Source organism: Cokeromyces recurvatus, assembly GCF_025118155.1.
Source record: "Cokeromyces recurvatus strain NRRL 2243 chromosome Unknown BX663scaffold_3, whole genome shotgun sequence".
NCBI lineage: Eukaryota > Fungi > Mucoromycota > Mucoromycetes > Mucorales > Mucoraceae > Cokeromyces > Cokeromyces recurvatus.
The window spans coordinates 474,520-487,475 of record NW_026251389.1 but is presented as its reverse complement, the minus strand read 5'-3'; the positions used below and the strand labels follow the sequence as shown (position 1 = coordinate 487,475).

General features: G+C 30.7%; 4 protein-coding genes across 4 annotated transcripts; 2 read left to right on the top strand and 2 right to left on the bottom strand.

Annotated features, from left to right (window-relative positions):
* Window positions 1–27: 27 nt before the first annotated feature.
* Window positions 28–1,490, bottom strand: BX663DRAFT_428050 (uncharacterized protein; the record flags this gene model as incomplete). The annotated part of the gene is made up of 4 exons (XM_051522657.1): window positions 28–326; window positions 389–654; window positions 741–1,029; window positions 1,115–1,490. 4 exons carry the CDS (start codon window positions 1,488–1,490, stop codon window positions 28–30), a joined length of 1,230 nt encoding a protein of 409 aa, XP_051386437.1.
* Window positions 1,491–4,109: 2,619 nt separating this feature from the next.
* BX663DRAFT_496445 (trypsin-like cysteine/serine peptidase domain-containing protein) lies at window positions 4,110–7,934 on the top strand. The gene is made up of 11 exons (XM_051525775.1): window positions 4,110–4,438; window positions 4,531–4,708; window positions 4,772–4,864; window positions 4,918–5,028; window positions 5,087–5,287; window positions 5,355–5,657; window positions 5,745–5,860; window positions 5,925–6,460; window positions 6,526–6,732; window positions 6,795–7,392; window positions 7,458–7,934. Exons 1-11 carry the CDS (start codon window positions 4,141–4,143, stop codon window positions 7,781–7,783), a joined length of 2,967 nt encoding a protein of 988 aa, XP_051386436.1. The 5' UTR covers window positions 4,110–4,140; the 3' UTR covers window positions 7,784–7,934.
* Window positions 7,935–8,047: 113 nt separating this feature from the next.
* On the top strand, window positions 8,048–9,186 carry BX663DRAFT_466386 (Chloroperoxidase). The gene is made up of 2 exons (XM_051524054.1): window positions 8,048–8,762; window positions 8,850–9,186. The coding sequence occupies exons 1-2, from the start codon at window positions 8,070–8,072 to the stop codon at window positions 9,075–9,077; spliced, it is 921 nt and encodes a 306-aa protein (XP_051386435.1). The 5' UTR covers window positions 8,048–8,069; the 3' UTR covers window positions 9,078–9,186.
* An 879-nt stretch (window positions 9,187–10,065) lies between these two features.
* On the bottom strand, window positions 10,066–12,563 carry BX663DRAFT_496434 (kinase-like domain-containing protein). The gene is made up of 6 exons (XM_051525774.1): window positions 12,125–12,563; window positions 11,966–12,068; window positions 11,677–11,879; window positions 11,488–11,619; window positions 10,202–11,411; window positions 10,066–10,115 (listed from the first exon to the last, which is right to left on the bottom strand). The coding sequence occupies exons 1-5, from the start codon at window positions 12,509–12,511 to the stop codon at window positions 10,218–10,220; spliced, it is 2,019 nt and encodes a 672-aa protein (XP_051386434.1). The 5' UTR covers window positions 12,512–12,563; the 3' UTR covers window positions 10,066–10,115; window positions 10,202–10,217.
* Window positions 12,564–12,956: the final 393 nt, after the last annotated feature.

Genomic DNA, 12,956 nt, shown 5'->3' with positions numbered 1-12,956 from the left:
ACGGGGGGAAATATAATTAGTATAAAACTATGAAATACATTTCCAATATTTCTTTTGAACGCTTTTTACAAGTTCTATAGTCTTTAAACATTCTTTCTTTGGATATAAGTCTGTTTGGACAGGATCAGGTGCATCACCTAGTAATACATTCATACAGGCTAAAACTGAAACTGCAATAGAGTTAAGATCATAGCCACCTTCTAAGGCAATAACCAACTTGCCATTTGCAATTGCCTTAAGCATATGTGTCATATGGCCGTATCCTGTTGGAGTTACATTACATTTACCAATAGGGTCGTTACAAGCAGCGTCAAAACCAGCAGAAACTATCATATATAATCTATAAATTTTCATTTTTTTTTTTTTTTGTTCATTAAAAAATGGTTACCAATTACAATATCTGGGCTAAATTCCATAGCAATAGGTATAACAATTTCACGGAAGGCATAAATATAATCAGCATCCGTCATACCAGCACATGGCCATGGTATGTTTACTGTTTTTCCTATACCTTTTCCATGGCCTGTGTATTCAGCTGAGCCTTTTCTATCACTAGGATAAAATGAACCATCCTCATATCGATGCAATGAAATATAGAGAACATTAGGGTCTTCTGAAAATATACTTTGAGTTCCGTTACCAAAATGAATATCCCTAAAAAGAACCATCAAATTCAATGTATTAATAAATTTTCTTTGCACTCTCCAGAATAAGAAAAAAAAAACCCATATAAGTCTTACCAGTCAACAATTAAGATTTTTTTAACATTTAATTGTTTCATACAAGCTTTAGTAGCAATAGCAACGTTATTAAATAAGCAAAATCCCATCGGGACATCAGATTCAGCATGATGTCCAGGTGGTCTAATGATAGCAAGTGCATTTCTTATTTGATTTCTAATAACTGCACTAACAAGCTCAATTAAGCTTCCTACAGCATATAATGCGCTTTCAAATGAGTTACTGTTTAAATAAATAGAATCATAGTCATTTTCCATAGCTATAAAATCTGCACGACTTTTATTTAGATCTGCGAGGTAGAATGTCAAAAAAAAAAAAGAAAAAGTATTTGAACTCCGAACTAATCGTGTTTGAGTTTATTTTAATGGGCTTACCTGATGTCTCTCTTAATTTTCTATAGTGAATGATGTTATGTACGAGTAAGATCTCATTTTTTGTTGCCCTTCGACTTTTAATACGCTTACATTCATTTAACAAACCATTTCTTTCTAGAATGTTAAATATCTTAAAAATTCTACGTGGGTCTTCAGGGTGAATTTCCATTGGATCCGGAGTAGCATGATATGACATTGCAGTATCATAAACAAATCCTGTTCGAAGAAATCTACGTCTGTTTAGTTGTTTAAGGGGAGTATTTCTATAATTTATAGCTACATTCTTGTTTGTAGATGGTGTATTTATTGAAGATCCAGTAGATGACGTGGTTTTTCGACTATTTTTTGCGTGTCTGTTTGATGAGGCTGCATTCATATTCAATTCAGAACCATAAGAGAGTAAATCTAGGTCTATTGAATTAGCAATATCATTATATGTAATGACTTTGTTACGACTTGCGCGTACAGGATGCTTCTTCACAGCAATTACTACTGATGAATTAACATAATTCACGTCACGTGATTTTGGAATTTTCAATATTGGACTCTGTTTAACCTCTTCATTATTATGATTCATAGTATTCTGTGCCAAATTCTTTTCACTTTTAGATAAATTTACTCTATGTGAAGCATTATCAGATTTTTTCTGTAGATCACTCAGCTCATGGATAGTATCATCGCTACTGCTCTCTTCTAATTCTGCCTCCTTCTCACTATTCTTAATAGTACTTGTTTCTGTTTCTAAATCGTATTGTGCATCCAACTTTTGTACATCCATTGTTATAGGCATATCATTTGAATTTGCCTTATCACTGCTAGATTTTGATATTTTTTCATAATTGTTGTCATTAAAGTGTGAAGATATAATTCTCTTACTACTATTATCCGTCAATCCATTAGTTGAATTTTTTTCCTTATTTTTTATATCTTTTCTCAAATCGCTGCCAGTTTGACTATTCGATTCCTGAAGGACACTGTTCTGTTTGGATGTCTCTTTTATTTGTTCTGTTACCGCGACTATCGGCGAATTATAAAGCATGTCATCGTCATCATCTGATGATAAAATTACGGTATCATTAACTTGATTTGTTGAATCAGAGCCAGGCGAGTTTAAAGCTAACTCATATTTTGACTTTTTGTTAAGAATGTTAAGTTCTTTTTCATTACTTCTTTTCATATATGTATATGTTTTGCAGATAAAAATATTAATCTGCAAGAAAAAATAAAAGTAAAGAAGAAAAAAAAAATATTTTTGTCTTTCATTTTTTTTTAAAAAAAAAAAAAAAAAAAAAAAAAAAAAAAAAAAAAAAAGAAATGGAGAAGGAAAGTCACTTAAAAATGTAGTTGAGTCTTTCTTTAATGAAAAAGCTAAATAGAGGCATATTATTGTGTTATGCAGAAAAGTATACTTTTACATATCAAGGAGTGTGTAAAATTAAAAATAAATACTATATGTCATGACTTTTAACACAAAAAATAACCAAAGCTTTAATTTGTTACTATTCAATAACAAGACAACATAGTTCAAAATTTAGTGGATAAAATATCATAGGGAGTTTCTTGTAGCTTTATTTATTATATTATGTCTACTAAGGATTGTTCACTCAGTATGCTGTCATTAGATAATTTATTATTCATAATTGGTAACAAATTATATATTTTTTCTGAAGCCTTGCTGATAAAATATTATAATAAGAAAAGCTCCTTTAATTTTCAAAATTATGGGTAAAATGAATCTACGATGGCTGTATCATATATGGTGAATGGATTCCATCTAATTGTGACATAAAAATTGATACATTTTTATTAAAAAATAGAGAAATAATAATGTCTTATTTAATATGAAAATGAGGAAATACAGTAAGTAAAAGATTTCCAGTCATGTTGGCCGAAAATATAAGATGTCAATTGTTTCTAATCAAGCATAAGAAAAAATATGCTTAAATAATATTAATTACTATGAGAGAAAAGAGTTCTCTTAGAATTTGAAAAGAAACAAAGAGAGTAAAAGAATATACAACGTGCAGCTTGCAAGCCAAAAATCCATATAGAACCCTCTAGTCTTGTCTATAATTCTATCCTTATCCTTAGAAAATGTTGGAAAAAAAAAGATTGATATAATACATAGCAAAAGCAATCTACATTAGATCTACATTTACTAACTTTGTATTCTAGTAGTTTCTTGATAGAGGACAGGATATGCCACTACTAGATCAAAAGCCTACTCTATTGTAAGCTATTAATCATAGTATGAGTTTTTGATATCATGAGGGAACAGTTATCATCTGTTGAAGTAATAGGAATCACTTAGCACCTACCAAATGTCAAGTGAATCAAATGATAAATTTTGAAGTATATTTAGTAGCCTACCAATTAACTAACCAAGTACGTCAAGAATGTAAGCAAAGAAACATCGAAAACAGGATGACCAATGAATCAAAGTCAGAAAATACATAGTTTATTGAAGTGTATAATAATGGATTACACTATCATAGTTGCCTAGAACGTTTTCAACCTATTTATTTTGGAGCTTATTCAAATGAACATTCTTTTATTCCAACTATAGAAAACAGGCTTTTTCAAGAGAACACAACTCGTTAAAGTATCTCTGTATAATAGTTGGTATCTTAGCACTGTGTAAGTTGTATCTAATTTACTCTTTACTATCAATCTCAAAATTAATGCCAAATTATCTGAAAGAATTGAATTATGTCTAACCCTAAAGCGAAATAAATTTAATTTTCTTTTTATTATTCTCATTTTTCAGCATCTCTTTACAACTTTGTTTCCTTCTATTGAATAGACTCCAAATACTATTTATTTATTTTATTTTATTTTTTATTTTTTTTTTTAAAAAATAAGAAAAAATTTTCGCGGACTTGAAAAAAAAAAAAAAAGATTAAGCAATCATCAGTTCTTTTTTTTTTTTTTTTTTTACCGAACATTCTTTAACCGTTTTTTTTTTTTTTTTTTTTTTTTTTTTTTTTTTTTTTTTTTTTTTTTTTTTTTATAAATATATAAATACAATGAGTAATACACCCTTATCACCAGCAAAAACAGCAGTTCCTTTGCTTCCAAAGGATTTTAACTTGGAAGGTGGTGATTCACCTGCTTCAACAACTACAAGTTATCCAGTTAAACGCAGAAAAATTGATTCTACCGATCTAAATGAGGAGAACTTGCTATCCGATGACGAACACATGACTGATGCTCTCCCTTTTACTTCTGAATTTAAACCTTCAAAATGGCAGGGAACAATTAATAATGTTGTTAAAGCAATTGTTTCTATTCGTTTTAGTCAAGTGGCTGCTTTTGATACTGAAGGTTCATATATATAAAATGACAACAGTCATAGAATAATATAACAATAGTCTAATAATTACTATTTTTTTTTTTTTTTTTTGGATCATTAACAGGCCCAGAAACATCAGAGGCTTCAGGCTTTATTGTAGACGCCAAGAATGGTATTATTTTAACAAATCGTCATGTTGTTTGTGCAGGCCCTTTTGTTGGTGAAGCCATTTGTCATGATCATGAAGAAGTTGATGTTTATCCAATCTATCGTGATCCTGTTCATGATTTTGGTTTCTTAAAGTAAACAATTTGAACTAATGATTAGAATAACTAATACTAACATTCTTTATTTCTATTTCATAGATTTGATCCTAAAAAGATCAAGTACATGCCACTGACGCAAGTTGAACTTCGACCTGAATTGGCAAAAGTCGGTCTTGATATTCGTGTCGTTGGGTAAATATATACATATACTATTCTCGTTTTATTAGGTACTAACAAAATATTAGTAATGATGCTGGTGAGAAACTTAGTATTTTAGCTGGCTCTATCTCTCGTTTAGATCGTAATACACCTGAATATGGAGATTTAACATATAATGATTTCAACACTTTTTACTTGTGAATATCAAAGTCAATTGTAACAAGTGCTTTTACTAACATGTGTATTTACAATTAGACAAGCAGCTTCAAGTACTAGTGGAGGAAGTTCAGGTTCACCAGTCATTGATATCGATGGCAATGCTGTTGCTCTTCAAGCAGGTGGACATACAAAGGCTGCTACTGATTTCTTTTTACCTTTAGATAGAGTCAAGCGTGCATTATCTTTTGTTCAAAAAGGTGAATCTGTACCTAGAGGTGACATTCAAACCCAATTTATGTAAGGATGCTTATTATTTTCATAAAAAAAAATTGCTTATTCTATTTTTTTTTTAAAAAAAAAATAGCTATCGACCTTTTGATGAAGCACGTAGATTAGGGCTTAGATCTGAAACTGAAGAAAAGTTGAGAAAGGCTTTTCCTGATGAAATTGGCCTTCTTGTTGTAGAAACAGTGTTACCTGAAGGCCCTGCTCATAAAAAATTAGAAGAAGGGGACATTCTTTTGACAATCAACGGGGAATATATTACCAAGTTTGTGCCATTTGAAGAAATGCTTGATTCTAATGTAGGAAAAGAAATCATAATTACTATTGAACGAGGTGGTACACCTATGGAATTAAAGGTTATGGTTGGAGATTTGCACGCTATGTAAGTTCAAAAGAAAGAAAGAGAGAGAGAGTGAGAGTAAGAGTGAGTGAGTGAGAGGTGTATTTAGTTAACAACATATTTATACAGTACTCCTAATTGCTATGTTGAAATTGGTGGATCAAAGCTGAACGAAGTTTCATATCAGTTAGCTCGTGCCTATTGTGTACCTTGTAAAGGTGTATATGTTGCTGCCCCATCAGGAAGTAAGCTAGAGAAAAAAAATATCCAAGTAGATTAATATCTTTAAATTAATTTTAATTGTCATAGTGTTTCGTTTAGATGGGCCAGATAATGGCTGGATTATTAAATCTGTAGACGACAAAGAAACGCCTAATCTCGAAACATTTATTTCAGTAATGAAAGCAATTCCAGATCGTACACGTGTACCAGTTGTGTACTACTCTATTGCTGATACACATACAATTCTTGTTGCAGTTGTCCAAGTGGAAAGACATTGGTCAAGCTTCAGAAAGGCAGTACGCAATGATAAAACTGGTTTATGGGATTTTATTGATTTAGGAGAGCCAATACCACCAAAGCCAATTAAACCATCGACAAAACATTTTATACAATTAGATGATAGTTTTGGCCCTGTTAAAGACTTGATTCGTTGTTTAGTTAAAGTTAACTTTTCTATGCCATGCCGTCTTGATGGTTTTCCTCGTAGTCGCAAACAAGGTGCTGGTGTTATTGTTGATAAGGAAAAAGGCCTTGTTATTGTTAGTCGTAGTGTAGTTCCTTTTTCAATGGGTGATTTAACATTAAATGTAGCTGATTCACTCGTTATTCCCGCTAAAGTTTTGGTAAAAAAAAAAAAAAAAAAAAAAAAAAAAAAAAATAGTAAATTAATCCTAACTTTCTTCTATAGTTTCTACACCCTACACACAATTTTGCAGTTGTTCAATATGATCCTAAGCTTTTAGGTGAAACAGATGTTATGAGTGCACCTTTCAGTGATAAAACATTATTACAAGGCCATAGAGTGACATTAGTTGCACATAATCACAATCAACGCCCTGTTTGCTTAAATACTGTTGTAACTGATATTACATGCGTCACAATTCCACATAATGGGGTAAGCTTTATTCTTTATTTAACCATATCCAAAATCTAATTTTAGTTTTCGTTTTGATAAAGACACCACGCTTCCGTAGTGTAAATTTTGATGCTATTACACTAGATACACCTTTAGCACTTCAGTGTTCAGCTGGTTTATTAGCTGATGCAGATGGATTAGTTCAGGGTTTATGGTTGAATTTCTTAGGTGAACGTAATATGAATGGTCATGATAATGAATATCATCTTGGTATTCATATTTCTGCTGTTCGTAGTGTGTTAGAATGTTTAAAGAAAGGAGAAAAAAACGTTATTCTTAGAAGTATAAATGCAGAATTAATTCCTGTTCAAATGGCACAAGCAGCTGCTATGGGTCTATCTGATAAATGGATTAATAAAGTAGAAGAAGCTAATTCTTCAAAACATCAGCTTTTCATGGTCAAACGTACTGAAGCTAGTTGCGAGAGTTCAAAGGTTCTAAAAGAATTAGACTTGATTCTCTCTGTGAATGGCAAAGTGATTACAAGGATGTATGAAATGGATATGCAATATGAAGCAGAAGAAATGGAAATGACTATTCTACGTGCAAAGAAAGAAATGATTGTTAGAGTGAAGACAAGTCCTGTTTCGGGTGATGGTACAAGTCGTGTTGTTTTTTGGGCTGGTGCGACATTACAAGGTACAAGCAGTTTTTTTTTTTTTTTTTTTTTTTTTTTTTTTGTTAATTTTTGTACATATTTTTAGAACCACACAAGGCTGTCCTTCAACAAAGTAAAACATTACCCTCTCGAATTTATATATCTGCTCGTTCAAAAGGTTCACCTGCTTACATGTATGGTCTTGTGCCAACCATGTGGATTACGCATATCAATTCAAAACAAGTAGTAACATTAGACGACTTAATTAAAGCAGTTAAAGATATTGAAGACAATACATATGTTCGTGTCCGTTGTGTTAGTTTTGATAATGTTCCAATCATGCTTTCTGTAAAAATGGTCAACCATTATTTCCCTTTAGTTGATATGATTAAAGATCCTAATGTTGAATGCGGATGGAGAAAGCAAGAATAATAGACTTGATAGACTAGATTATTATTACGTCAATACATTTTATAGAAAGAAACATGTTATAATGTATATAAAATAAAATATTTATCAAAATAAATGATCCTTTTTGGTGTTATTTGTAAGCTACCCAATATAAACAAATACTAAAAGAGACGTGTGACAAATTAAAAGTCAAATCATCTATAAAAGAAATTTCGTTTTGATGCATTTTTTTTTTTTTTTTTTTTTTCGTTTTCTTTTTTTTCGTTTTCTTTTTTTTTTATTATTATTATTATTATTATTTATAATAATGCCGAAATCTGAAAAGATAAAGTCTCCAATTTTTATTTTGCAGCAAAATAAAATCAAAGGAGTTATACTTTCTACCATTTTAGGTGTAATTGCCTGTTTCGTTGTCTTCTATGTCATTGTTGTTGAGATTAAAGGCCGTCGAGCATTGAAAACACCAGAAGAATGGAAAGAACTACTTGAAAAGCATCCTTATAAACGAGAGGAGTCATACGCCAGATCCCCTTGTCCTATGGTAAATACACTTGCTAATCATGGTTTTATCTCCCGAGATGGCCGTAATATCAAACTTAATGATTTCTTTGATGCCTTGATGTTAATGGGAGCTCCACCCATCGTCACAGACTTCTTTTTGAAATATGTTTACTCAACATATAAGGAAGTTGACCCTAATGCATCATTTCTATCGCAGTTTGGTCCTTTGTCTACTCTCGACCTGGATCGCTTAACAATTCCAGGTCTCATTGAGCATGATGCTTCACTTACAAGACATGATTTAACTCGGAAACCATATAATACCTCATATCCAGATCCAAAATTTGTATATAGGATAGTTAAATATACTGAATACGCCAATAAGGACACTACACCCAAAGATATCTTTACTCGTAAGGACGAAAACGATTTAAGAAAATTAAGATGGAAAGAAACCTTTAGGGATAATAAGTTTATGCATTTAAAGTTCTTCACACAGGTAATCTATCATCCTTACAAATTACGCTATAATATGCATGTATTATATCATTTAGCCTTTTTTTTTTTCTCCTTCTTTTTGCTTTAGTTTGCAATGAGTACAGAATGTTCTTTATTGATGGATATTATTGGCCGCGATGGTCATATCACGGTTCCTCATTTACAATCATTTTTATTACATGAAAGATTTCCTGAAGATTGGTATCCTCGAGAAACATCTTATAGTATGAAAGAACTTGCAACAAAACCTTTTATGTGTTGGCATGGTATATTGAAAAGTAATATATCATTAGATGTATTGGATGAGCTTGATTAAGTAATTTTGCATATGTATATAATAAACGATACATGAATATGCTCTATACTTGAATATTCTATATCATATACAATATGTATACAATGAATTCACGCATTAGGCTTCTTTTTTTTTTTTTCCTTTACATACCCCCTCCCCATATTTCTCTATTTTTGTGTCCATATTTATAATTTTTACTTTTGTATGTTCATTCTTTTATGTTTGGAACTGAACAATATGGGGTTCATTTGACGATTGTCGTGAGGCGTGATAGATTGGCAAAAGCACTTTTGTAAGACTGTTTAGTTACAAAGAACAAAAATGGTTGAATTATTCCAACCCGTGTGCTTATGTTTATTTCTAAGGGTTAATAAATGGAAAACATTATTTTCTTCTTCTTCTTTTCGTTGTTTGTTTGTTTAGACAACTACAGTCTTTGATACTTCATCACATCGTCAATTCATTTTGAGTTTGTAGTGGACTCAAAATCGTGTAAAGCAGCGGCATTTAATGTGTTACATTTAGTTTATACTCTCCAAGTGGTTCTAGAAAATAATTAAACGAAACTGTATCACATTATATAATCTACTTTTGAAGAAAAAAACAAACAAACAAACGAATATTACTACATGTATAGTTTACCACAAAAATATATATAAATACGTATATTTTTAATAAAGATGCTGCTAATAATCCATTCCTAGTAAATAGATTAGATTAAAAGAAAGAGAAAAAAAAAAGGGGCTTTGAATTTGAAGCTTGATTCTAAATTATATATTTATATGTATATGTCAAGCTCTCATAGGCTTTATTATTATTTTTTTTTCTTCTTCTTTCTTAATCGATCTAACCGGCTCAATTATTTAATAAGTAATAGTATCGAAGACTGGAGATCTGAAAAGATTGTAATATTCTATAGAATACAAAAAAAAAAAAAAAAAAAAAAAAAAAAAAAAAAATCCATAGTATATATACATGTATGTATACTATACTTTACTTTTGCTAATCTATCATACCTTACGGTAATCGTCAAAATAAACTCATATTACTCAGTCTAAACTACATACATATAACAGCTTCAGTATATACATGAATAATTGTAAAGAATGCGCAAAAATAAAAAAAAAAAACCAATAAATATATACATTTTTTTTTTGTTTGTTAATGAACGCGAAGCGCTTTTATATTATTATTTTTAAGAGAATGGTCACTATCTTTACTATTATTACTAGGCTTCTTGTTAGAGTGCTTTTGATTCTTGTTTGATATTTTAGATGATGCTGGTACCGATTGTCTTTTTGATTTACTATCTTCGACTATCATTTTAAGAGATGAAGATGTATAGTGGGGTATAGTTCGAATAGATGATACTCTTAAATCCGAATAATGTTTGTTTGAGGCTGAAAAAGAAGTAAAAGAGACGGGGCGTTTTTTACTAAGATGAATTGAACTTACTGATTCCTTTATCATATTGGCGCGTATCATTTTTTCTGCTCGGTGTTCTAATGATGAGCTGTTAGATTCTTGTTCTGCTTTACTTTTAAAAAGTTTTCTAGCACCATTGGCACTTAATCCCATTGATAATCTAGCTGTACGGCTTTCATTATTGCTGATCGGGAGTCGTTTTTGATACATGGTGTTCTTTAAAGATATATTCGTAACGATTTTGGGCTTTGGTATATTTGTTTTTATATCAGCATATTTGATTGGTATTTTTTCGACATTTGTAATCATATTAGTAGAAGGTAATTTTAATTGACCTTTAGGTTTGGTCATATTTTTTGATTTCATATTCTCGTTGCTATTATTATTGTTATTTGTTGATAATCTTGTTTTTTCTCCTTGATTTATTTTTCTTGCATTTATTGGGTTGGCTTTTCTTTGCATTGATAATCGACTGGTCTCTATTTTTTCCTTTTTATACTCTACAATAAGCTCTTCTAATAGTGGATGTAAAGTAGATAATACGGGAATCCTTGAGCCTTGATTACGACTAGCATCCGTCATAGACTGACGCCTACATATTACATTTATAATCTTCTCCCTTACTGGTGTAGCTGCTACTAAGCTTTTATCCATAGTAAATGATGGAAGAGGAAGACGGCATTTGATATTTCTGGAGGAGAATGGAGACTGCACAGCATGCATTTTATTGCTGTAGGTAGTAGTTTTCGTGTTTATAGTAGGGGAAGATGACCTATTTCTCATTTCTATACTCGAGTCAAATTTATAATTCAATGTAGTATCATCATGCATTATGCTTTGTAGGTCTGACTCAGGTTGTGAAGATACATCATAATTGAATTGAGCTGCAGGAAATAATAATTCAGGTTCATACTCTTGTAAAAAAGGATGCTATATAATAATAGGGTAAATAATTAGAGTCTATAAATATGAAGCTAGACAAAATCCACAATGATTCAAAAAATACCTCTAACACATAATTAGCTGTTAATCTTGTGTGTGGATCTGGATCTAGACAATGATCTAGTAAGTCAGCAAGAGAAGCTGGTATATTTGATGGATATTCTGGCCTGCCATTATCCAAAATTCTTTGCTTAATCTTGATATAATTGAGTAAGAAAAGTGTTTATTACATGAATATATATATATAACTTACCTCCTCTTCATCTAATCCTTCATCTTCATAAGGCGCACTTCCACCATTCAAAATCTCTAATATAACAATTCCAAGTGCCCATATATCAATTTTATAGTTTACAATTTTTTGCTGTACTAGTTCAGGTGACCAAAATAAGACAACTCCAGCTTCTTCTACACTTGAATCTGCCACAGATGAAATAGAAACCACACCAAAATCACCTAAATAAAATAATTTTTTATTTTATTACAATAAAAGAAAAGGATATGTGGTACAAAAAGGTATTTATTAGATAATCAAGTCTTACCTATAACAATACTATTGTCCTCTTGATTTAAGAAAATATTGTCACATTTAATGTCTCTATGTATGTAACCATATGAATGAATTTTTGCAAGCCCTGAAGCGATCTAATTACACAATGATGAGTTGTATTAGAAAAGGTTATTATATTAAACATGGTTACCGATTTAATAATGTAGACAAGTTGACCGATTGTAACTTGATGCTCGAATGTATATTGCTGCAATGAACCTCCGGTACAAAGTGGCATAATCAAATAAACAAATTCTTCATACAAATGAACTGCAAGTAATTTTAAAATGTTTGGATGTACACATTTAGTCATTGAATATATTTCATTCTCTACGAGTTCTTTAGGCATGACAAACATATCTTCATGTATGTTCTCTTCTACTAAATATTTTTTGATAGCCACATTTTCTTTTGAAACACGATTAACACATTTGTAAACACCACCTTGAGCACTAAACCATGTGGGTTCTTCGTCTAAACCAAAGTATTCTAAATGTGGATTTGTAATAAAAACAGGAACACCATTCACTGTTTGCATTTATAATAACAAATAAGAAAAGAAGACAAGACTAGATTCCAAAAAAAAAAAAGAAAGAAATACCTTGTTTTTTTTTTTCTCTTGTAGAGAAAGCTAAGCTGTTTTTCAAAAAAAAAAAAAAAAAAAAAAAATTATTTAAAATCCCGTCGAGACTAAAGAATAGATATGTATAAGGAAAATTGGGGGGGGCCTTTTTTTTTGGTTTTTGTGTTTAGCATAAAAAAAAACCCAACCCCCCTGAGCATTAGACAGGAGAAAAGAAATATGGAATAATAATGTTATATCGAAAACAAACTTTCTTCAACATGATTTCTATATATTGTAAGTAAATATATATATATATATATATAAATACATATATATACATATTTGATTGTCAAGAGAAACAACACCAAAGGGATTGTCAATTATTGCAATTGTTGAGATAGTTCAAAATCCAAGAAAA